Raw genomic sequence first — 26,361 nt, 5'->3', positions numbered from 1 at the left:
CTCTTTCCTGATTTTTCTGCTGCAACGCAATACAAACGCAGATCCTTCAACGAGGTCCGCCGACGCCTGCGGGAAAAAGAAATAAGATACAGTATGCTGTACCCCAGCAAGCTCAGAATCCAATACAAGGGGACAGTGAAGTTCTTCGAAAACCCGGAAGATGCCTGCGAATGGATGGACAAAGAGTTCTAACGATCAGTGGTCTGAGGAACTATGCCTATAAAGATAAATACTTTTTACAGTTCGCACGTGGCCCTTTGATATTTCAGACATTAACACCAACCATTGCACTAAACTGGCACAACATGGTCTCCTGAACAAGGTACTTTGCTAAACCCAATGGGAGTGCAGTTTACCAAGTGCTTGCCCTTAAATAACATCTAGATACGTGGTAATCTCATCTTTCCCGGATAAAACGTGGAAAAAGCCAGGACTTAGAGGATCCGGTTACCTACCTAAAGAAAGAAACCCAGTCTTTATCACCATGACTTTACTCTCTCTTGAAAAAGGCTGCCTTCTTCGCCAAGTTTCCAGTGTAAACTGTAATGGAGCAACAAGAAGAGGATACGAAAGCAACAACAGAAATGCCAGACTTTCGACCACATCGGTGGGATTTCAAACCACATGTTCAGGTTTTTTTTGGTTCAGGGATAAAGCTATATGCTGGACTAAAAAGTTTTATTTTTAGCATAATAGCAGGGGTGAGTTCTGTTTTTTTGTTTGGTAGAGTCACAGCTCAACTTAAAATATTAAGGATACTCATAACTCATAACTCATACACCGTCAATGATCCGGGGAACACTAGATGGGAAAAATATAGAGCACTGCATACCAGGGTAACAATGACTATCAAGATACATAAGTATGACTAATAAAATCAAAATGATGTCTTGGAACGTTCGAGGTCTCAATCACAGAGTAAAGAGAGCCTCGGTGTTCCAATATATCAAGCAGCATCAGCCACATATTGTTCTCCTGCAGGAGACACACTTGGACGGATCCAGGATTCTATCCCTTCGCAGACCGTGGATTCAAAGAGCTTTGCACTCCACGTACTCCACATTTGCGAGGGGAGTGACAATCCTAATCAGCAAGGCTATCCCTTGCACGATCCATCAGGTGCTCTCAGATCCGGGGGGAAGATATGTGGCAGTAGTAATGGATATGTGCTTTAAGACAATAGTGGTGGTAAATGTTTATGTACCCCCTCCCTTCCAAGGACAAATACTATATGACTTAACTACTAGGTTGGCACGATTCTCCCACCTTCCAATAGTGGTAATGGGGGATTTTAATGCAGTGTTGGAGGCGGCGTTAGACTCCTCCAATCCAAGTAGAGGAGGATCAGTCGGTCTAGTGGGCTGGGTGTCAGTAACAGGCTTTAAGGAACTATGGAGATGGAAACATCCCCTTGATAAGTGTTACTCACATGTATCTTTGACACACGGATCTGCAGCTAGGATTGACTTGGCCTTCGGGAATGACCGTATCTTGCCATTTGTGACAGACATAGATTATCTGGCAGGGGGCCTGACAGACCATAACCCCCTCTCTCTTACTTTATCTTTTTCATCCGGGCTAAAAGGGGGGAGGATGGAGACTTTCTCCTAGTTGGCTGCAGCATGACCAAGTCGCGGCACAGATAGGGGAGACTATGACCTCATATTGGTCATTGAATCCGGAAACGGCAGAGCCCCCGATAGTATGGGATGCCTTCAAGGCAGTAACTAGAGGGGAATGCATTTCAGCCATAAAAACTGCCAGAGTACAGGACAATGAAGACAATGAGACCCTGCAAAATCTGGTAAAAGATAGAGAAGAAGACTATGCCAAAACTCCATCAGGAGAAGCGTACAGGTCCCTGTTAGAGGCACGACGTTCCTTATCATTACACATCACGGGCCAGGCCTGATCTGAAATATCTAGAAGAGCGAACACTGTGTTTGCAGAAGGGGACAAAAACGGGAAGCTCTTAGCGTTACTGGTAGCTGACTGTCACCCTATAATAAATATTCCGGTAATTAAAAGTACGGGAGGAGACATGATACGGGACCCCAAACTAATCATGCAAGAATTTGTTAATTTTTTTTCCTCCCTCTATGCCCCTATCCCATCATATGATGAATCGGCCTTAGATTCCCTCCTGACGGATTTACCCATGCCTAAACTGTCAGAAGATGACTCCAGTATTCTAGAGGCTACAATTACAGTAAGGGAAATTCAACAGGCGATTTTTGCCTTCCCTCCGCACAAGGCTCCTGGACCAGATGGTCTACCAGCAGACTTTTATAAAATGAATGTAGAGACCTTAGCTCCCAGATTAAATACACTATTAACATATTGCCATGAGCATGAAACCCTGCCGGAATCCATGTTAGAGGCCTACATGGTTCTCATTTTGAAACCAGGTAAAGACCCTCTGGAATGTGCGTTATACCGACCAATAGCCTTACTGAATATGGATCTAAAAATTTTAACAAAAATACTGGCAACTAGGCTGGCCACAATTATACAATCCATTGTCAATATTGACCAGACGGGCTTTATGCCGGGCAAATCAACAGACACAAACCTGAGGAGGCTATTTACGCATCTTCAGATCCAGTCAGATTTCTCAACAACCAGAGTTGTAGTCTCTATAGACTTTGGGAAAGCATTCGACTCGGTGGACTGGAGGTACATGCTCAAGGTATTGGAGGTAATGGGATTCGGTCCACGTTTCAGGAAATGGGTCTCCTTACTATACAAATCCCCAAAAATAGCAATAAGATTGGGTACTTTCATTTCAGACTTCTTCCCAGTGGGGAGGGGGACCCGACAGGGCTGCCCCCTGTCCCCATTCCTGTTTTCGCTTGCCTTGGAGCCTTTGGCGGTGGCTCTTAGATCTTCAGAGCAGATTAAAGCGATTAAAATAGGCACAATTACCGAAACTGTAGCGCTGTATGCAGACGATATGCTGCTATTCCTCAGCGACCCACGAGACTCTCTTAGAATAGCACTGGGAATCATAGATCGCTTTGCAGGATTCTCTGGACTACGGGTAAATTGGAATAAATCCTCTATACTACCTTTGGATCCGGCGGCCCGTGACGTGGCAGACTCAGGTCTTCCACTTCAATGGGTCTCCTCCCTTAAATATTTAGGAGTCGAAATTACCTCCAACATACAGGATTACATGCCCCTTAATCTGGTACCACTGATATCTTTATTAAAGCAAAGGGTTCAGGCCTGGACAAACCTGCCATTATCTCTAATAGGCAGAATAGCCTTGCTTAAAATGAAATTCCTCCCTGTAATTCTCTACTTCCTAAGAAATGCACCAATCTGGATCCCTAAATCATATTTTAAAAAGATAGACAGTATAGTATCTTCCTTCCTCTGGGCACCCAAACCCCCAAGAATAGGCCTTAAAACGTTACAGGAGCCCGGAGATCAAGGGGGACTAGCACTGCCGGACTGGCAGAAATATTACTTAGCCGGGCAAATGGTTTTTGCTCGTAGATGGCTAATAGCGGACGATGGGGATGCTGCCACAGTGTTAGAAGCAGCGCGACTAGGATCCTATGAAAGTCTAAGATATGCCCTATTTAGGGGAACTAGATCTGACCTCCCGCTAACGACCACAATGAAGGCGACAATTAAGGCATGGGAGATGGCGGTGAAGCTGGCAAGTCCAAGTTTTGGGGGAGTCTCGCCATCGGCTCCTATATGGATGAACCCAGCTCTGCCCCACTTCTACAACTTCCAAGACCCCACGGTATGGGCAATAAAGGGTATAAAGACATTACGAGACATTACATAATTCGGAGAATTACAGACATTCCCTCAACTAAAATCCAGACATGACCTACCAAATTCATATCTGTTCAGGTTTCTGCAGCTCAGGCATGCATTCCAGATGCAGTTTCGGGAGATGAGGGTGGAATCTCTGCCCTCGTCGCTCGAATCCATGCTATCCAATGAAGATATGGTAAAGACATTATCACTAACATATAAAGAATTTTTCAAATCCACTCCAAAAGGGATTTCTAGATGTCGGGAAAAATGGGAGGCTGAGATACATGATATACAGGGGGAGGACTGGGACGATATGTGGACACAACCATTTAAACACCTCGTATCAGCAAGGGATCGTTTGATCCAGTTTAAATTTTTGCACAGAAGCTATTATACTCCAGATAGACTAGCAAAGATTTTTCCGAATGTCTCAGCTGAATGTTGGAGGTGCTCTCAGTCTCCGGCAGATGCTGATCATGTCTTTTGGAGCTGTTCACAGGTTCAGCGATTTTGGTCGGATATAACAACTTGCATAGCAGACTTACTGTCAATACCCATACCGACAACAATCAGAGTTTGTCTGCTCGGACTGGTGGAGGAGGTGGTACCATCACGTGCTATGAGAACCATGCCTAATATTTTATTTTTCTATGGTAGAAAAGCCATCCTGTTACACTGGAAAAAACCCGGAGCTCCGACAGTGGAATTCTGGAAGGGTTTGGTTAATGCTATGCTACCATACTACAAACACACATATGAAGCAAGAGGTTGCTTAAAAAAATTTGATAAAGTCTGGCACACATGGTACAACTCTAGTGTTACAGTGGGATAGTGTGGCTAAGTAAAGTCTGATGTAGTGATATACAGGAGACCCCTGACCATATAGAAAGAAAGAAGATGGTGTTGTGTGTTTTTTTCTTTTTTTTTTCTTGTGGCAAGGATACGATAAACAAGCATATAAATTACATAGTTATTGCAGTATACCTATGGTGAATGCCAGCAGATTTCAATCAAATGGATAAAGTAATACGGTGTAATCTATATAGATACAATGTGTAGATGTACAAGAGTTGTGTAATGACTGACTAAAAGTAATATGATATCTAAAATCCGATATGATGAGCTGTGACTCAAGTTGGGGTGGTGGGGAGGGAGGTGGGAGGGAAGGGGGATATGGGAGACAAATAGGATAGATAGCCGAACTATGTTAGCCAGAATAGGAAGGCCCTGTTGGCCATGCCTTAGAGGGTGTCCACATTGGTCACCTTGAATACAGTTTTGTTGTATTACTGTTTTGTACTAAATGAAAAATCAATAAAAAGAATTTAAAAAAAAAAAAAAAAAATATCGTACCTGAGGGGTGTCTATAGTATGCCTGTAAAGTGACGCGTGTTTCCCGTGTTTAGAACAGTCCCTGCACCAAATGTCATTTTTAAAGGAAAAATCTAATTTAAAACTGCTTGCGGGTTTAATGTAATGTCGGGTCCTGGCAATATGGATGAAAATCAGTGAGACAAACGGCATGGGTACCCCCCAGTCCATTACCAGGCCCTTTGGGTTTTGTATGGATATTAAGGGGAACCCCGCACCCAAATTAAAATAAGGAAAGGTGTGGGGCCACCAGGCCCTATATACTCTGAACAGCAGTATACAGGCGGTGCAAACAAGACAGGGACTGTAGGTTTGTTGTTAAGTAGAATCTCTTTGTAATTTTGAACGGGTACATTTTTAACGTGTTTAGCTCCAGCCAAAAAATCTTTTTTAAGCTTTTTGGAAAACATAGGGAAGGGTTATCACCCCTGTGACATTTGTTTTGCTGTCTTTCCTCCTCTTCAGAAGATTTCTCCTCACTTTTTGTCCCAATGAAAAATGTTTTTTGAAAATTTGGGTTTTTTTGTGGAACAAGGATTGGAAAGCATCAGTGGAAAGGAGAAATGTTTTTCCCATATTAACTCTTACAGGAGAGAATTTCCCTTCCTAGGGGTGGATTTCATCTCACTTCCTGTTGTCTCCTTCCGTTTGCAAGTAGGAGTTGTTTGTAAGTTAGATGTTTGAAAGTAGGGGCCTGCCCTATATACTCAGCAGAAATTTGGGCCTTAGGTGTTGCTGTGGCCACAACACTGTAAGCCCTCACAGGGCCTTGCTGTGAAATATTAGATCAAGAATTGTAATTACATGCCCCTGTTGAACAGGAGCTGAAAAATTAGGCCTTAGGCACTGGTGCTGGTGCCACAACACTGCAACCCCTCACAGACACTCTAGTTGGAATGCAGGAACGAGCCCTGCTGCAAAGTATTACATCAAAAATTGTAATTACACGCCCCTGTTAAACAGGGGCTGAAAAATTGTGCCTTAGGCACTGGTGGTGGCGCCCAGAACCAAAAATGTTCTTACAAGCTATCAGCGTGATGATTGAGGAGGAAGAGGATAATTACTCAGGGATAGTCACTCAGCATCAGCATAGGCAGTCTTTGAAGGGATCTGAGATTTCCAAAAAAATTATTCGGTTACATCAGCATCAGGTGCTTGGTAGCTGGTGGTGATCCAAGACTGATTCATTTTTATGAAGGTCAGTCGATCGACCGAGTCAGTGGACAGACGCACCCTGTGATCGGTTACCACGCCTCCAGCAGCACTGAATGTGCGTTCCGAAAGAACGCTGGATGCAGGACAGGCCAGTAGCTCAATTGCATACTGTGCAAGCTCTGGCCAGTGATCCATCCTCAAGACCCAGTAACCCAGAGGATTTTCGGTGGGAAAGGTGTCCAAGTCTGATCTTGCCCCTAGGTATTCCTGCACCATGTAAAACAGACGCTGGCGATGGTTGCTGGAACCGATCATACCTTGGGGCAGCGGAGCAAAAAATTGTCTGAACGCATCGGTCAGACGGCCACCTTCTCCACCGCTCCTTCTTTGACCGACCGAAGCCTCAGCAACACGTTGTCCAGAAACAGGAGTTTGTAACCTCCCAGTCTCTGGGAACGCGTTGCACAGACCTTTCTGCAAGGCCTCCCGAAGATGTTTCATCCTCTGCTCCCTCTGCGATGGCAAGATAAGGTCCGCAACCTTACCCTTGTATTGTGGATCAAGGAGGGTTGCCAGCCAGTATTGGTCCTTCTCCTTGATACCACGAATACGAGGATCCTTACGCAGGCTTTGCAGGATCAGGGAGGCCATGCAGCGTAGGTTTGCTGAGGCATTCGGTCCGGAGTCCTCTGGGTCACTAAGGACGACATGGTCCGCAGCCACCTCCTCCCAGCCACGTACAAGTCCATGTGTTTCTTGGGACTGATCCCTTAAAGACTGCTGCTGATGCTGAGTGCCAGGCTCCACCTCCATACTGACACAATCTTCCTGCTCCTCCTCCTCCTCCTCCTCCTCCTCGTCCTCTTCCTCTTCCTGTGTGATCGGCGGGCACGCAGGAACACTGTCTGGATAAAGGGGGCCTTGAGAGCTAAGGAAGTCCTCCTCTTCCTGCCTCTGTTCTGCCTCAAGTGCCCTGTCCATTATTCCACGCAGCGTGTGCTCCAACAGGTGGACAAGGGGGACAGTGTCACTGATGCATGCACTGTCACTGCTCACCATCCTCGTGGCCTCCTCAAATGGTGACAGGACAGTGCATGCATCCCTGATCATGGCCCACTGGCGTGGGGAAAAAAAACCAAGCTCCCCTGACCCTGTCCTGGTGCCATAGTCGCACAGGTACTCATTGATGGCCCTCTGCTGCGTGTGCAGCCGCTGCAGCATGGCCAACGTTGAGTTCCACCTGGTGGGCATGTCACAGATTAGGCGGTTCTTGGGCAGGTTAAACTCCTTTTGGAGGTCCGTCAGCCGAGCACTGGCATTATATGACCGGCGGAAATGCACACAGACTTTCCTGGCCTGCCTCAGGACATCCTGTAAGCCCGGGTACCTGCCCAAGAACCGCTGCACCACCAAGTTAAGGACATGAGCCAAACAGGGCACATGGGTCATTTGTCCCTGTCGGAGGGCAGAGAGGAGGATGGTGCCATTGTCGCAAACCACCATTCCTGCCTTAAGTTGGCGTGGCGACAACCACCTCTGAACCTGGCCCTGCAGAGCTGACAGAACCTCTGCCCCAGTGTGGCTCCTGTCCCCCAAGCACACCAGCTCAAGCACCGCATGGCATCTTTTGGCCTGCGTACTTGCGTAGCCCCTTGAACGACTACGGAGCTCCGCTGGTTCCGAGGAAGAGGCCATGGAGGAAGAAGAAGAGGAGGGGGTGGAGGAGAGAGGTGTGTCACAATCATTAGCATTTTGGAGGCGTGGTGGCGGAACAACCTCCAACACTACTGCACCTTGTCCTGCATCCTTCCCAGCTGCCAGCAGAGTCACCCTATGCGCCGTGAAACTTAGGTAACGTCCCTGTCCATGCCTGCTGGACCATGAGTCAGCGGTAATATGCACCTTACCACTGACCGCCCTGTCCAGCGAGGCATGGACATTGCCTTCCACATGCTGGTAGAGAGCCGGAATCGCCTTCCGTGAGAAAAGCTGTGACACACCTAATTCTACACCTTCATTCCTCTCAGTGCAGGTCTCAGAGAGGACTGAAGGTCTAGTGGGGTTGGAAATCTCAGCTGATGAGGAGCAAGGAGAGGTCCTCTTTGTTCTTTGGTGTGGGTCTTTTAGATACGCTTGCCAACGAACTGCATGGCAGGTCAACATATGTCTGGTCAAGCATGTGGTACCCAAGCGGGAGATATTTTGGCCACGTGAGATACGCTTGAGACATATGTTGCAAATAGCAGCGGTGCGATCTGATGCACTCGTCTCAAAAAAGGCCCACACCAAAGAACTTTTTGAATAACGCGCAGAGACTGCAGCGCCCTGCACATGTGGAGCTTTGGGGTGTGATGCAGTCAATGTGCTGCCCTTAGGCTGGCCCCTGGAGGGCATCCTACCTCGTTGGTGATGTGCCGCCTCCTCCTCCTCCTCCTCTTCTCTCCTATCAGGCACCCACGTTGAGTCAGTGACCTCATCATCCCCTCCCTCCTCATCACTGGAGCAAACCTGGCAGTATGCTGCAGCAGGGGGAGCATGACTGCCAGATTGCTGTCCTTCTTGGGCACCCCCTCTGTCCGTGCTCATGTTACTGCCTTCATCGAGCTCAGTATCATCATCAGAGCCTTCCAAACGCTGGGCATCCTCCTGGAGCATGTACCCAACACTGTGGTCAAACAGTGCGAGGGACTCCTCAAGAGGACATGGTGGGGCTAGGGAAGGAGTCACTGATGACATTGAGCCGAGGGAAGAGGCCGCTTCTTTGCCAGACAAAGTACCCTGGGCATGGGTGAGAGAGGATGAGGAGGATGAGGACGGCTTGGTCATCCACTCGACCAAGTCTTCCGCATGTTGCGGCTCAACATGGCCAGCTGCCGAAAAAAAGGCCAAGCGTGTCCCATGGCCAAGTGCTGATGAGGATGCACCGTCTCCACGACCAGCACTAGACACAGAGCCTGCTTGCCCTCTCTTATTGGCTTGTGACTGTCTGCCTCTCCTTCTTGTCTGCCTCTCCGACATACTAATGGCCTGTAGCTGCACTAGGCTGGGATATATATATATATATATATATATACATATATATATATATATATATATATATATATATATATATATATATATATATATACTGATACTGCAGCTAGCAAAATCAACTGCCTGCCTGTAGTATGAGAACACCACCAACCTTCTACAGGTAGCTTTAGCTGAACACTGTGAGCAGGACGCACCCCACTAACTTGTAGGTTTAGCTGAACACTGTGAGCAGGATGCACTGCACTAACTGTAAATAGTCTAGCTGCCTGACTGTGGTACTAATGGGATCAAAAGAACACCAGCAATTTTCTTCAGGTAGCTGTATTTACTGTAACAAGACAAGCCTGCCTGTCAGTAAGAAGATAACAGGAACGGATCTAGCTGAACACTGTGAGCAGGACGCACCCAACTAGCTTGTAGGTTTAGCTGAACACTGTGAGGTGGACGCACCCCACTAACTTGTAGGTTTAGCTGAACACTGTGAGCAGGACGCACTGCACTAAATGTAAATAGTCTAGCTGCCTGACTGTGGTACTAATAGGATCAAAAGAACACCAGCAATTTTCTTCAGGTAGCTTTATATACTGTAACAAGACAAGCCTGCATGTCAGTAGGAAGATAACAGGAACGGATCTAGCTGAACACTGTGAGCAGGACGCACTGCACTAAATGTAAATAGTCTAGCTGCCTGACTGTGGTACTAATAGGATCAAAAGAACACCAGTAATTTTCTTCAGGTAGCTTTATATACTGTAACAAGACAAGCCTGCCTGTCAGTAGGAAGATAACAGGAACGGATCTAGCTGAACACTGTGAGCAGGACGCACTGCACTAAATGTAAATAGTCTAGCTGCCTGACTGTGGTACTAATAGGATCAAAAGAACACCAGTAATTTTCTTCAGGTAGCTTTATATACTGTAACAAAACAAGCCTGCCTGTCAGTAGGAAGATAACATGAACGGATCTAGCTGAACACTGTGAGCAGGATGCACTGCACTAAATGTAAATAGTCTAGAAGATAACAGGAACGGATCTAGCTAAACTGAATACAGTGTATATATATATATATATATATATATATATATATATATATATATATATGCAACATCTGGGATGCATATATATATACACAATTCACTTTAAGTGCAGCTAACTGACTGACTGTCCTGCCTAATCTAGCTAACTCAAATGAAATGACACTGTCTCTCTCTCTCTCTATTTCTCAGCACACTGGAACACACTGCACAGGGCCGCCGTGCAGGCGGCCTTATATAGTGTGGGGCGTGTACTAAATCCCCTGAGCCATAATTGGCCAAAGCCTCCTTGGCTTTGGCCAATTACGACTCTCTGTTAAGGCGGCGCTGTGATTGGCCAAGCATGCGGGTCATAGTGCATGCTTGGCCAATCATCAGCAAGCAATGCACTGCGATGCCGCAGTGAATTATGGGCCGTGACGCGCCACACGAATTTGGCGCGAACGGCCCATATCGTTCGCAATTCGGCGAACAACCGAACAGCCGATGTTCGAGTCGAACATGGGTTCGACTCGAACACGAAGCTCACCCCTAGTGTTCAACACTAATAGGCCCCATTTAAGATTTTACCGCAGGTTTATCGATGATATCCTATTCATTTGGGTGGGTTCGAGAGATTCTGTGGAAGAATTTCTAGAATACCTGAATAATAATACAAACAATATCAAACAATACAAACAATATAAAATTAGAGTATCAAATTAGTGGGAGAATCATTAACTTTTTAGATGTTACCATAGAAAAAGAGTGTAATGTGTTGAGGACTAAGGTATACTTTAAACCGACGGACCGCAACAGTTACCTTTCCATCAGAAGCGGCCATCACCCGGCCTGGATAAGGAACATACCGAAAGGACAGATGTTGCGGGTTCGTCGGAATTGCATGAATTGGATGATTATCTGGTGCAAGCGAACATCCTTAAGGAGAAATTCATACAAAAGGGATATAACAATGAGAAGCTGATGGAAATAATTCAGGAGGTGGCGGAAAACCCTAGGGAACAATGCCTAGAGAAAAAAGATTCTCAAGTACGTGACAACCAACATCAATTTAGTTTTATTTCGGGCTTTCATTGCCAGTATAGGGAAATAGAAAGTATTTTAAGAAAATACTGGTACATCCTTTGTAAGGATAGACATCTAGGTGAAATATTACCAACACAACCGAAGTTTATCTATAGGAAAGCACCTAATATAGAGGATAGGATAGTGAGGAAAATTCTGGACCCACCAGACTACAGCTCTCCGAGATTCGACTTCAAGGGCTTTTATTGCTGTAGGAAATGCATATGTTGCAGAACAGTACGAACCAGCAATAGAGGTGTAACAAGTGTCACTAATAGAGATGGAGAGACATTTGCGATTAAGGAATTCAGCACATGCACCACCACTCATGTGGTATACTTGATGTGGTGCCCTTGTGGCCTATTTTATGTAGGAAGAACCAAGAGGCAACTGAAGGTCCGCATAAATGAACATCTGGCTAATATAAAAAATGGGTACAAATACCACAGTGTATCATTGCACTTTAAAGAAAAACATCAACAAGATCCATCCTTGCTGCAATTTTGTGGCATCGATGTGGTGCATCCATCTTGGAGAGGATCCAATAGGATCAGAGACCTGTCACGAAGGGAAACGGAATGGATATTTCTTTTTAAAAGTTTGACCCCTAGGGGACTTAACATTGAACTCGACTTGAATTGTTTTATCAATGATTTTTAATTTGATAAGCGACGGATTGTTGGTGGTGGAGGTCTGTGATTTGGGACATCCACCTGATAGATTATAGAGTATAGCTCCTGCCCGCATAGGAGAAATTTTAGAAGATTTTAGTAAAGCACTGTCACTTTATGGGGAGGTAGTATGTACTCCACTTGAGATGATAGAGTTAAGTACACAGAAGTGGAGTCTAATCCCCATGAAGTGCATTTAGATGCGTTTAGCGCTTTGCACCATTTGAATATTGGTGTAAGGTGGTGAGGAAACATACTAATATAGAAATTAGAGATATGCTAATTTTAGTTCCAAACAGATGGTGATATAGTGATAATACTATAGCTGGCACCTACCAGTGGTTGCTTGAGTTTAACTGTAGTTAACTATATAACCCAGGATACATAATATGCCACACAGGTGATGTGTGGCGGGGTGAACTAAGTATACATGTCCGAGCTTGAATGGATTGCTTTGGACACACAGATCGATAATTACCATCATATGGAATGAAGTTTTTTATCATTTTTTATGTTTTTTTATTATATTTCATTAAATATAGTTGATAGGACAATATATTCTAACCATTCATCATTCAAGTTCTTTTTAGGGACATTTAAACTGATTTTATTATATTAAAAGGTGATAGATATGGGATTTTTTTATAATTTTTTATAATATATATAGTGGTTTTAAAATATTTTATATTATGAGCAACTTTTAATGTTGTATGATTATTATTTATTCTTTGATTATTATTAATCTTTTAATCATAGCGGAACAACACTCATAGAATAAGATATTTAAAGGCTATAGCATTCAGGGTCAGAGAATATATACAAAATGTATAATGTATGACGCTGTTACTATTAACTGGATAGCCTGCTATATATATATATATATTATATGAGGTTATATCTGGTTTGATAGTTAATGGTCACTTAAATTGCATTTGATGCGTATATTACGCAATGAATCCTGGTAAAAGGGGTGTATTGCGCTCATGGGGACACGAGCATTGCGCAGACGCGACGTATATACATGCGCGGTGAGCGATCTCCTCTATAACTAAGAGGAGGGTATATAAGAGTTGACTGATTACCCGGGCGGCCTATCCCATGAATAAGTCACAGGCGTGACGAAACATGTCGGGGCGTGGCCGAGTGATGGTGGACACCAGGAGCATATCAGGAGAGGGGACCTGTCCAAGTGGTGGGGCGAACGAGGAGTGGGTGAGATAAGCGAGCAGACGCCTGCATACCTCGGGTCCGCCGTGACCGCAACCCCTAGAGAGTGTTATACAAGTTGCTGTGCTGTTGTAGTTGAACACAGTTTGCTGTGGAAATTTCACGTTGCGTTTTTGATTTTAAAAAGTGTGAGTTTAACCCTTGAAGATTTGGCTTGTGTGTTGTTCAATAAACTGGTTATACATATTACACTATTGGAGCTTTTCTTTTATTCACATGTGGAACGGAGTGTCTATATATATTTGGATGGCTGGTTTATCACCATAATCCTTTCTGTTTGGGATCATTAAGCATTAAAGCCTTACACGCAAGTGGGGGCAATTGAAGTCGGTGAGTGAGTTTTTCATCGGGAGTGGGTCCACTCAACACTCGGGTGTGGTGGAAGATGGAAGGAAGATATATCACTGTCTTTGAAGGACGTTATCACTGTTATTTAATGAACTTTTTGTTTATTTAGCAGATGCTTTTTGCAAATTTTTATTCACATTGGCACATGTATATTTTTTTGGATGCGACATTGCACTGTATCACTGACTGTATGATCTTCATTTATCGCTTGGTGTTCACTATATACACATATATGTAGATATACGTGTATGCGTATTAGTTCACTTTATATTTATATTTATATATAGGTAAAAGTCATTCCTATAATTTTTTAATTTATGTTTATATTTATTTACACTTTATCTGGTGTTTAAGTAATCACGATAAAAGTGCAGTACATTGTGTGAATTGAGCGCCACTGTTTTGTTCAACGTGGGGTTTAACACTGTTTTACACGTTATAGAAGAAAACACTATATAGGTAAATTTTGTTTAAAGTGGCAGCTATAGTTAGGTTTTGTATTAACACACATCACACAATATTAACAATTATTGTGTGCATACTCCGAGGTGCAGTGGTGGTAAACAATGTATAGGTGGGCAGTAATACTTTGGGGACCATTTTACGGAAAACCAAAGAACTACAGAAAATATTGGGGTGCCTTGACGGGGCTCTGTAGCTTACGCATATATTTGTAAATGTGTGCAAACTAAACCGCTGTATCATACTTGCCAACAGTCCCTATTTTCCCAGGACAACCCCGATTTTTGGACCCTCGTCCCAATCGGAGTCCATCTCGATGAAAATCCTGGGATTTTGCTTTTGTCCCGGGAATCTGGACTGTTTTTGGCAAAGACCGCAGTGGGCTACAAAAAGATGGGCACTGTCACCGCCGTGAGATCTCTTTCCGACTTTCCCCGTGTGTTCAGTGGAGAGGGGAGGGACCTCCGATCTGTGCTGCCAATCAGCTTCTCTCATCAGTGTACATGTAGACAATTCTCTTGTACACTGAAGCCGATTGGCTACACGGATCGGAGGCCCTTCCTCTCTCCACTAAACACACGGGGAAAGACGGGAAATGGAGCTCCCGCCAACCCTCTGCCCCGTGTGCCCGACGAGAGGGGACACTTATGTAAGGAGGGGCTCCACTGGCGACACTGATGTAAGGAGGGACTCTGCTGGGGACACCAGATATAAGGAGGTGCCCCACTGGGGACACCTGATATAAGGAGGGGCTCCGCTGGGGGGCACCTGATGTAAGGAGGGGCTCCGCTGGGGACACTGGTGTAAGGAGGGGCTCTGCTGGGGACACCTGATGTAAGGAGGAGCACCGCTGGAGACACCTAATGTAAGGAGGGGCTCCACTGGGGACACCTGATGTAAGGATGGGCTCCACTGGGGATACCTGCTGTAAGGAAGACTCCAATGGGGGCACCTGATGTAAGGAGGGACTCTGCTGGGGACGCCTGGTGTAAGGAGGGACTCTGCTGGGGATGCCTGGTGTAAGGAGGGACTCTGCTGGGGATGCCTGGTGTAAGGAGGGACTCTGCTGGGGATGTTTGGTGTAAGGAGGGACTCCGCTGGGGACAACTGGTGTAAGGGGGTCTCCGCTGGGGACGCCTGGTGTAAGGAGGGACTCTGCTGGGGACATCTGGTGTAAGAAGGGACTCTGCTGGGGACATCTGGTGTAAGGAGGGATTCTGCTGGGGACACCTGATGTCATCTGGTGGCAGGCGACGGTAGCAGGGGACACGCTCAGGGTTCCCATTGATTCTTTTTTTTTTTTTGCCGCTTCAGTTAACTTTGTCCAGGGACTATCGTCAGTATGTTATTCACGTGTGTCCCAAATCCAGTCACATCATTACGGCCATACAGTGCTTTCCCCTTTTTTTTTTTTTTTTTTTTTTTTTTTTTATTTTAATAGCATTAGGCTGTGCAAGTATTGTGTTACGATATAAATTTTGATATACACAGTTGCAATGATACCGCCTTACAAGGTACATAACATACAGGGCCAATTAGTCATCTATTCGCGTGAAGCTATTGTTCATAGCTGTATGTGTTAATACTTTCCTATCTGGTGTATCCCCCCATCCGCCCTCCTATATCCCCCCCCCTGTTTATCCCCTATATGTGCAAGGCACCTAGGTTCCATACATTGTTTCCTCTTTTCCCTTCTCTCTCCTCTCCCTCCTCTCGGCTCTGGCCTCTGGGCTGCTCTTAGCTCAACCCACCCCATTAATAGGAGGCGGATGTTCTCGGCCCTAGGATAGTATGGATGGGGGGGACGGCATTGTTTGAATCCAGAGGTTCCACATTCCTATGAATTTATTATAACTGCCTGACCTAGTGTGGAATGTTCTCTCATTCCACACTGTGGAGTTAACAGCTCCCAACCAATCTTCCGGGGTAGGAGGAATTCTTGATTGCCAAGACTGTGCGATTAATTTTCTGGCTTGGAACAGGATCTATCTCTAGCTTAATTTTAAACGTGGTGTTTATTTTCTTAACAATCTCAGACCAATATCTCACTAGTTTTGGACATCTCCAAAACATATGGATCAGATCTCCTGTTCCCCTGCATCTGGGGCACTCATCATTGATTCGACGACCAAACATAAAGAGCTTTTTTGGCGTATAGTGCAATAGCATCAGATGGGAGGCCTTATGTGAGGGAGAGACCGACACCTCCGGTCCTAATTCCAAGATCCTTTTCCACTGTGTGTCCGTTATCTCCCCCACATCGGCCGCCCACCTGTCCCTACCCCCGAAAGAGCCCACGTGCATATTCCTTTTCTTTATTAATTGAGTATATATCTCTGCGATTAACCCCTTGGAGGTCTCTGATTTTATTATTGTTTGTAATAGTGGGATATTACACCATGTGGGGGGTTGGCTCCCGAACTGCTTGCTTAGGGCGTGTCTGATCTGTAAATAGCAATAGAATACACAGCTTGGTAGCCCGTATTCGTGCCTTAGTTCCTCAAAGGGTTTCAGGGAATTCCCTTCATATATCTGAGTCAGGCGACGAATCCCGTTCCTTTCCCACAGTTTGTTCCTATCGACAGATAATAGTTCCTGCAGATTCTTATTGTTCCAGATTGGTGAGTATTCTGAGAGTCCCTTGTACCCCATTATTCGCTTAGCTGCCTGCCAGACCCTAGTGATCATTTTAAGTGTCGAAGTCTCTCCCTGAAATGAGTCTGCCTCCAATGCCTCAACCAGTGAGCTATGTGGGCTTCTCTGCAGAGCAATCTGGGCGTTCTTGCTTCCCCCCCATCAATGGCGCATCCCCCAAGTTGCTGCAACTGTGCTGCCAGAAAGTAGGTAAACGGATGTGGGACCCCCAGTCCCCCCTCCATGGCGGGGCATTGCAACTTTTGTAGGCTTATCCTAGCCTGTCCTTTTTTCCAGATTAGTTCCCTAAAAAGGGATTGGATTCTTTGGAACCACTTCTCCCCAATCCATACTGGGGAGTTGTGGAGCAAGTATAGTAGCTGGGGCAGCCATACCATCTTGATCAAGTTAAACCGGCCCGCCATAGAAAGGGGGAGTCTACACCAGATATCACATTTTTTTTTAATTTTTAATAAGAGGGGGGCCAGGTTGTCTTCGATGAACGTACCAGGGTCCTTGGACATCACGACACCCAGGTACTTCATTTTCCCCGTAACTCTCAGTTGGGGTAGGCTCATTGAAATAGAACTGGTCAGTGGATCGACCGGTAGGAGCGATGATTTCTCCCAATTGGTAGTCAGCCCTGAGAGTTTTCCAAATTCCTCCACTAGGTGCATTACTTTCTCCAATGAGGAGGATATATCCCCAAGGAAGAATAAAACATCGTCCGCAAAAAGCGCTATTCTCTCTTCCTCGCCTTTTCTACGGAAACCCTGTAGTTCAGGTGATGATCTCACCACTCCCGCCAGTGGCTCCATAGCCAGGACGAACAACAATGGGGATAGAGGACAACCCTGTCTTGTCCCTCTTTCGAGGGGGAAGCTTTCCGAATAGTCATTGTTTATTTTGAGTTTTGCCCTTGGATGGTTGTAAAGAATTTTTAACCAATTGATGAATATGGGACCAAATCCAAACTTCTCCAGCACCCACCAAAGATATTCCCACTCCAGGCTATCGAAGGCCTTGGCAGTGTCCAAGGACAGTATGGCTCTAGGCCCCGCGTTCTCCGTTGGGACCTGGGTATTCAAATATGCCCTTCTAATGTTGGTGCTGGTGGACCGACCGGGAATAAATCCTGATTGATCTGGGTGCACGAGTTTTGCAATACATTTGTTTAATCTGGACGCTAACACCTTTGCAACAATCTTGGCATCTGAACACAGCAGTGATATTGGTCTATATGAGGAGACTTCCAGTTGGTCTCTTCCCTCTTTTGGTATCACCACTATGTCAGCCTCCAACATTGATGAGGGTAGCCTCCCATCCTTAGTTGCTTGTTCCAATACTTTTAGCAGCTCCGGAAGTAGGACCTCCCCATACTTTCTATAGATCTCCAATGGCAGACCATCCGGGCCAGGGGATTTCTGGCCTGACAGCTCTGCAACAGCCTTTTGCAGCTCCTCCAGGGTCAGGGGGGACTCCATCTCGGTCCTATCCCCTTCCGAAAGCACTGGCAGATCCACCCCCTCCACAAACCCATCCATATCGCGCCGGTTCGGCCTCCGGCGCGACCTGTACAGGTCCCTATAGAACGCGGTGAAGGTCTCTAGAACCCTAACAGGTTCGGAGGTAACCTCACCAGCCGGTGTCCTAATTGACAGAATGGCCGATGGGGAAAGGTTGGACTTGGTTATAAGTGCCAGCATCCGACCTACTTTCTCCCCTTCGCCATAGTAGTTTTGCTTTTGGAACAGTCTTTTATTTTCTGCTCTTCTGTTAATTAATTCCCTATATTCTAGTTGTTTACTGAGCCAGACCTCTTGCTTTGCGGGGGTTGGGTCCGTCACATACTGTGCTTCTGACTCCATAGCCTCCCTACTGGCCCTCACCTCCCGCTCCCTAGATTTTTTCTTAACTATGACAACCTGTTGGTGTAGTAGTCCCCTAAGGAACGCTTTTAAAGTGTCCCACACTATCCCCGCAGGGGCTGTGTCTACATTGAACGTTACAAACTCTTTTAGTTTGGAAGTAATTTCTGCTGGACTGCTTATTAAATCCAACCATAATGGTTTTATTGTCCACCTTTTCCGGCTAGATCTAGCATTTAAATTCAGGGTCAGGATCAGGGGGGAGTGGTCTGAGATACCCCTCGGCTTATACTCTATGTCCCCTATTATTTGCAGAGCTTCACTGTTGCCTACTGCCATCTATTCGTGAAAGAGTGGAGTGGGATCCCGAATAACAAGAGTACTGTCGGGTTTTTGGGTTATGGGATCTCCACAGGTCACACCACCCAACTTCTACCAAAAGTTGGCCTAAGCGGCCTTCTGATAGCCTTTCTGCCCGGTTTATAGGTGGAAAACGGTCCATTTTATTATCCAAAACTGCATTAAAATCCCCCACCAAAATTATCGGTACGTCTAGCTTGTTCTCCACAAATTCCAGCAGCTCCAAAATGATCTCTGTTTTAAACGGGGGAGGGATATAAATGTTTGCTATTACCAGAGGCTTGTTTTCTATGACGCAACTTAAAAAGACATAACGACCCAACGTGTCGATTCTGGCTTCCCTGCAGGAAAACGGAATGCTTCTCCCCACCAATATGCTCACCCCTCTTGAATATGAGGTGTGGACTGAATGATACTGTGCTTGAAATTTATAGTTCCGAACATGTAGTTTGGTATCATTAGTGAGGTGAGTTTCCTGCAGGCAAGCCAGTCCAACGCCATGAGCTTCCATTACTGCAAAAACTGCTGCCCTTTTAACTGGGTCACCCATACCCCTGATATTCCAAGAGCCTATCTTTAGCATTTTAAGAAATGTTTTGATAGAGAGGGCAGGAGTGCATCAAAAAGAGAGGGAGGAAAAAAAGGAAAAGGAAAAAAAAAAAAAAAGGAAGAGGCGAGAAAAAGGAAAGAGAACCCAAAAAAAAAAGAAAAAGGGAAGAATGTCCAAAAAGAGAGGACGTTTCATTTGTGTGCTAGTGAGTGCCAAATTATTCGTGAGCACTATGGTTGTATTAAAAAAAGACAAAGAATAAAGAATAAGTAGATTGGGGACGGGCGGAGGGTCCCCGCGTCCGGGGGCTCCCCCCCCCCGTATTTCCAAGCTGCAAGTGCAAACTCCACGTGCTAGTATACTTTACATTTATTATTGCAAGCCCACCCTTCGTGACTGTATGTGCCTTGTATTTGCCCCATTGCCTAACCCTATGTCTCACTATAGACCCCCCCCCCCCCACCCTCAGCTTTGTGCATCCCCCTTATTACCACCCATGTTTGTGCCCCCCCCCTCTGCCTAACTAGGCTAGCCCTAGGGGCTGTACTTGTGACCTTATTCTCCCCTCCCAACCATACTAAGAATACCTCCCCGTGATTGTACTGAAAAAGTATATTATGACTCGCTACCACATACTTGCCCCCCTTCCCCCCTCCCTCCACCCTCTTCCAAAACCCCGAGACAACATTTAAAACATACAAAACTAGTGAAATCACATCCTTTCTCCGTGTTCCCATCACACACCCCCCCCCTTCCCCCCTCCCGCGTCCCCCGTGTCCATTACTGGTTGCTATGAGAAAAAAAAAAAGACAAAAAAGGATAACAAACAAAAAAGAGAAACAAAAAAGAAGAAACCAAGAGCAAAAAAGAAAAAAGAAAAAAAGATTTCACATTGTCCTCTTTTCCTATCCAGGTTTGGCCTTATTTGAACACTAGCTCTGCAAGTCCGCTTTATTGTCGTCTAGCCACTTTGTTGCCCCCGCTATAGTGTCAAAAAAATGGGTGGACCCCAGGGCAGTGATACGCAATCGTGCAGGATACAACAGGGCATATTCTAGATTGTAGGGCCGCAGGCTACGCTTAATGTCCCTGAATTCAGCCCTCCGTTTCTGTAGGTCTGGGGAATAGTCAGGAAAAAATAAAATCTTGACTCCGTTATATAAAATGTCCCCCAGTTCTCTAGCCCTACGCATCAGCGTTACCTTGTCTCTGTAATTAAGGAGCTTCATTATTATTGGCCTAGGATGTCCTCCAGGTGCTGGGGCCCTGGTTGGAACTCTGTGAGCTCTTTCGATAGCGAACAGGTGGGAGAAGGTTTCCGTCCCAAACACTCCCCTAAGCCACCTCTCCAGGAACTCCTCAGGTTGGGGACCCTCACACCGCTCTGGTAGGCCTACTATCCTCACGTTGTTCCTGCGAGACCTATTCTCCATTTCCTCTATTTTGCCTTTATGCAAGCCCATCTGCAATTTTAATGATTTGAGCTCTTGCCTCAATGGGATTAGTTCGTCCTCAACCTGACTAACTCTCTCCTCCAGTGCAGTTGTTCTAGCAGTAGTCCTTTGCAGTTCTTGGTTTAGCGTAATTATCTCTTCTTTTAATCCCATCAGCTGGTCGCACAAATCGCTTAAGGAGGCCTTGCAAGAATTAACAGCGCATAGGACATCTTTTAATGTGGGTTCGGGCTCTAATGGGACGTCATGCGCCGCAATCTTGCTAGCAGCTGGTCCCGCGGATTCGCCAGTAGATCTATTGCTGCTCACCGTTTTTGTTGTATGTGACGCCGCTAGTCCTTTTCCTAGGCTCCTCCTGTCCCCTAAGCCCCCTGCATGCGGCCCATCCTGTTGCTGCTGGGTGTTTTTGGATGGGGATGGGGTAGGGAGATGCGTAAATTTCTCCAGTTTAGCCGCGGCGGCAGCTGCTGCCTGGTTCGCCTTTTCCTTTGATGTGCGGGTCATTTGGGAGCTGGCGCTGTCCTGCTGTTGCAGTTCCTCTCCCTTTTTCCTGGTCATGGCTTTTTAGGTGAATCAAGGGAGTGTGGGAAAGGTTTGAACCGCTCACGGGGTTGGTGCTTTCCCCTCTCCCTCTCTTTGCCTTTGCCTGTTTACAGATACTACTAGGGTGGTTGTCCACTTTTGGGCTTAGGCGGTATTTCAGTTCAATACAATTAGTATAATATGGAGAGGGGTCAGCGTTACTCTATTTGACGCGACCCTTAGTCGCCAGGGGGTGTCCCCTCCTCTAACAAGCACAAGTCGCAGGGTATCAAAGTATCAGATAGCCCAAGCTTGCCAAATGCTGGATTGATCGCTGGATGGCAGTATATCAAAAACTGCCTGGGCCACCCTAAACCACCCCCTCCCCCTATCAGTAGTAGAGAGCTAGAAGACTGAGCCTTGGGGAGAAAAATAGGGAGAAGCAGTCCGTCCCAGGTATAGATGCAGAAGATGGTACCTTAGTGCTGTCAAATACCTGGGCAGCGCAGGGACGCCTCTGGGGGTTAATCCCCTCGCCGGCGGTACACGCCGTCCACACCGCTTCTCCTCGCCGACGCCGAGGCCGTTGCCAGGCAACTGACACAAGCAGGCAGCCTGGACTCCTCCGCCCCGCTCCGTGGGCTCCGAGCTGGATGCTTTCCCGAGCGGCTATGACACTGCGCCGCTGGGGGGACAGAACTGGGGGAACTAGGCAGCCGGGAGAGCGCCGGGATCTGCAGGTTGAGAGAGGCTACGGCTGTAGGGCCGGGACGCTGGCTGGATCCCGTGGACACGGAGGCATGGGGCTGGGGGAGAATCGCACGCTCTCACTCTAGCATCCGGTCACGCCCCTCTCCACGCACCACCAGTGTTACCGAATTAGTTCCCATTGATTCTACATTATGGTGAGTTGAACGATTTAATTTTATATTACAATGTAATAATAGAAATAATGCGCTTCAATCATCCTGACACCATAACAACCATGGTGCCGGGATGATTAAAGCACCAACACCATGTGTTTGGAGTATCTTTATCTGCTGATTGTTAAACTTTCTGGAATACACATATTTCTATTGTGGTGTAGGATCTGGGCCTGCTGTCCCTCCACCCTTCTTTCTTTCTTTCCTCTTTTCTCCTTCCCTCTCCTTCTTTCTTTCTCCCTCGTTCATCCCAGACTCGAACCACGCCCCCTTTGAGCTACGCCCCATTTAAACTACACCCATGTTAGTTTAAACAACGCCCATTTTTCGCACTCTGCATTTTCCTTTCCCCACGCCTAAAAATGAATGCCCCGCCTCCTAATTATAATAAGACTCTGCCTACAGACAAAAAAGTGTCCCTATAAATTTTTTGGGAATGTTGGCAACTGCTGTATTTAATTTGGTTGGTTTGGCTGGTCGGTAAGTTGAGCTGGGGATTTCTTTGGTTTTGCATGTGTTGACCTTCCATGTGCTACTTGCTGCAAAGGCTAGTTTTAGGTGAGGGCAGTGGCCATTTGTTTGTATTGAAGAACAGATACTACACTTGATCTTATCCAAAAGGCCGAGAAGAAGCCTGGACAGGTAAGTGCCCTATTATTAAAAGTCAGAAGCTACAGTATTTGTAGCTGCTGACTTTTAATTAAAGCTCCTCTTTAATTCATGAAGTTCCCTGGGTACCCCATTGCAAGGATACATTTAACAGCAGCCCGGAGAGGGAATACAGTAATGTATTCATTGTTTTTTTTGAGAACATAAAAAAAATACCTTGCTGCAACTTTGTTGCTTCTGCTGTCCTGTTGACCTCTAGATATTTGTGACAAGGAAATAGGTTTAGGAGCTTGTTTTTGCTTATTCGGTAAAACAGTGCATCGAACATGATAGGGCTTAGCCCACCTCACCATAAGCTATCTGTTTGTGCCCTTGTATGATATTCGGTGTTTGGTGACTTGTTACAGTGATCATATAAAGATATTAATAAAAGTGTTTATGTGTATTTTGTAGGTACTGAACGCGGCCTTTCTGCGGTAGAAGATCGTAAAAGGTCTCTACTGGAGAAACTGAACAAATACACAAACAGCACAGAGAAGGTTGGATCTCTGACCATTTACAAGATGAAAATGGAGGATGTAAAGCTCAATAAGAAAAACAAAGTGATCATGATGGTTGGTGAAACCAGATCTGGTAAAACAACCCTGATTAATGCTATGATCAACTACATCTTTGGTGTGGACTGGAAGGATGATTACCGGTTCCAGCTAATTGAAGAGAGTAGTAAGAAGAGTCAAGCCCACAGCCAAACATCGAGTGTCACTATGTACCAGATCATCCACGAAGATGGCTTCCGAATCCCGTACTCCATAACCATTATTGACACTCCGGGGTTTGGAGACACCAGAGGGATAGATCATGATGAAAAAATCATGCAGAAAATACGAGATTTTTTTTCTAAATGCCAATTCACGGAAATTGATGCGATTTGTTTTGTGGTTCAGTCATTTTTAGTTGGGTTAACTCCAACACAGGTGTACATCTATGACAAAATTTTATCCATTTTTGGGAATGACATCAAGGATAATATAGTCTTCTTCACTACCTTCGCTGATGTCCAGGAACCGAGCGTTCTCTCAGCAATTACTGAGGCTGATGTTCCCTGTGCAAAATCTAAAGATGGAAAACCTGTGTATTTTATGATCAATAACGGCATGCTGTACGCTAATAACCGACCTGATCAAGTTGGCAAACGTGTCTACAAGGCTCAAGAAATGCAGTGGGAAATGGGAATGGAAAGCATTGAGGAATTTTTTTTACAATATTTGCCTGGATTAGCCAGTAAAGATTTAACTTTAACAAAGGAAGTTCTAGCAAAAAGAAAGGCTTTGGAGGTAATTTTGGATGGACTTGGCCGAAACATTGAGAGGGTGACTGGGAAACAGTATGAATTGGAGCAAACCGAGAGAGCTCTGAATGAAAACTGGGAGGAGGTTAAAAAGAATGAGAATTTAGAGTATTTTGATATTAAAAAAAAATATGAAAAAGCGGTGAAGAAGGTGATGGCTCTAGAAGTTGTTGTCTTAAATTTGAAGGAAGACATTAAGAAGGCAGAGGATAGGGTAATGGAATTTACGGGGGAGATTGCTAAGATCCTCAAACGTCTCCAGGAGATCGCCTTAAAACCAAACCCGATGTCTGCCACAGATTACATAAAGCTGCTCATCGAAAAAGAGAAGCAGGAAGGAAAGAGTGGATATATGGAGAGAATTAAAATAATGGAAGAAAACTTAAAAGAATTTGAATATTTTGAAAAAATATTACGTCTGGCAAAATGTCAAAACTGAAAAACAACAAGGTACAATTGTAAATTTGGATGGCTCCAGTTATTGTTTCATTTGATTAAGCAGTTCTCCAATGCCTCCCATCTCACCCATAGGGATGAGCCGAACACCCCCCGGTTCGGTTCGCACCAGAACCCGCGAACGGACCGAAAGTTCGCACGAACGTTAGAACCCCATTGACGTCTATGGGACTCGAACGTTCGAAATCAAAAGTGCTCATTTTAAAGGCTAATTTGCATGGTATTGTCCTAAAAAGGGTTTGGGGACCCGGGTCCTACCCCAGGGGACATGTATCAATGCAAAAAAAACTTTTAAAAACGGCCGTTTTTTCGGGAGCAGTGATTTTAATGATGCTTAAAGTAAAAAAAAAAAAGTGAAATATTCCTTTAAATATCGTACCTGGGGGGTGTCTATAGTATGCCTGTAAAGTGACGCGTGTTTCCCATGTTTAGAACAGTCCCTGCACCAAATGTCATTTTTAAAGGAAAAAATCTCATTTAAAACTGCTTGCGGGTTTAATGTCATGTCGGGTCATGGCAATATGGATGAAAATCAGTGAGACAAACGGCATGGGTACCCCCCAGTCCATTACCAGTCCCTTTGGGTCTTGTATGGATATTAAGGGGAACCCCGCACCCAAATTAAAATAAGGAAAGGTGTGGGGCCACCAGGCCCTATATACTCTGAACAGCAGTATACAGGCGGTGCAAACAAGACAGGGACTGTAGGTTTGTTGTTAAGTAGAATCTGTTTGTAATTTTGAACATTTTTAACGTGTTTAGCTCCAGCCAAAAAATCTTTTCTAAGCTTTTTGGAAAACATAGGGAAGGGTTATCACCCCTGTGACATTTGTTTTGCTGTCTTTCCTCCTCTTCAGAAGATTTCACCTCACTTTTTTGTCCCAATGAAAAATGTTTTTTGAAAATTTGGGTTTTTTTGTGGAACAAGGATTGGAAAGCATCAGTGGAAAGGAGAACTTGTTTTCCCATATTAACTCTTACAGGAGAGAATTTCCCTTCCTAGGGGTAGATTTCATCTCACTTCCTGTTGTCTCCTTCCGTTTGCAAGTAGGAGTCGTTTGTAAGTTAGATGTTTGAAAGTAGGGTCCTGCCCTATATACTCAGCAGAAATTTGGGCCTTAGGTGTTGCTGTGGCCACAACACTGTAAGCCCTCACAGGGCCCTGCTGTGAAATATTAGATCAAGAATTGTAATTACATGCCCCTGTTGAACAGCAGCTGAAAAATTAGGCCTTAGGCACTGGTGCTGGTGCCACAACACTGCAACCCCTCACAGACACTCTAGTTGGAACGCAGGAACGAGCCCTGCTGCAAATTATTGCTTCAAAAATTGTAATTACACGCCCCTGTTAGACAGGGGCAGAAAAATTGGGCCTTAGGCACTGGTGCTGGTGCCACAACACTGCAACCCCTCACAGACACTCTAGTTGGAACGCAGGAACGAGCCCTGCTGCAAATGATTGCTTCAAAAATTGTAATTACACGCCCCTGTTA

General features: G+C 45.5%; 1 protein-coding gene across 1 annotated transcript; it reads left to right on the top strand.

Moving 5' to 3' along the window:
- Positions 1 to 22,982: 22,982 nt before the first annotated feature.
- Positions 22,983 to 24,851, top strand: LOC141146125 (uncharacterized). Its single transcript, XM_073632879.1, has 2 exons — positions 22,983 to 23,013; positions 23,518 to 24,851. The coding sequence occupies exons 1-2, from the start codon at positions 22,983 to 22,985 to the stop codon at positions 24,849 to 24,851; spliced, it is 1,365 nt and encodes a 454-aa protein (XP_073488980.1).
- Positions 24,852 to 26,361: the final 1,510 nt, after the last annotated feature.

This window comes from Aquarana catesbeiana, linkage group LG05 (genome assembly GCF_042186555.1).
Source record: "Aquarana catesbeiana isolate 2022-GZ linkage group LG05, ASM4218655v1, whole genome shotgun sequence".
NCBI lineage: Eukaryota > Metazoa > Chordata > Amphibia > Anura > Ranidae > Aquarana > Aquarana catesbeiana.
Note: the sequence above shows the minus strand (reverse complement) of the source record. Positions and strands in the feature narration are given on the sequence as shown.

Bases quoted from the DNA above. Each gene is read 5' to 3' on its own strand.
- LOC141146125 (XM_073632879.1), top strand. From the start codon at position 22,983: ATGTGCTACTTGCTGCAAAGGCTAGTTTTAG. The intron at 23,014-23,517 runs GTGAGGGCAGTG...TGTATTTTGTAG, and splicing joins GCTGCAAAGGCTAGTTTTAG to GTACTGAACGCGGCCTTTCT.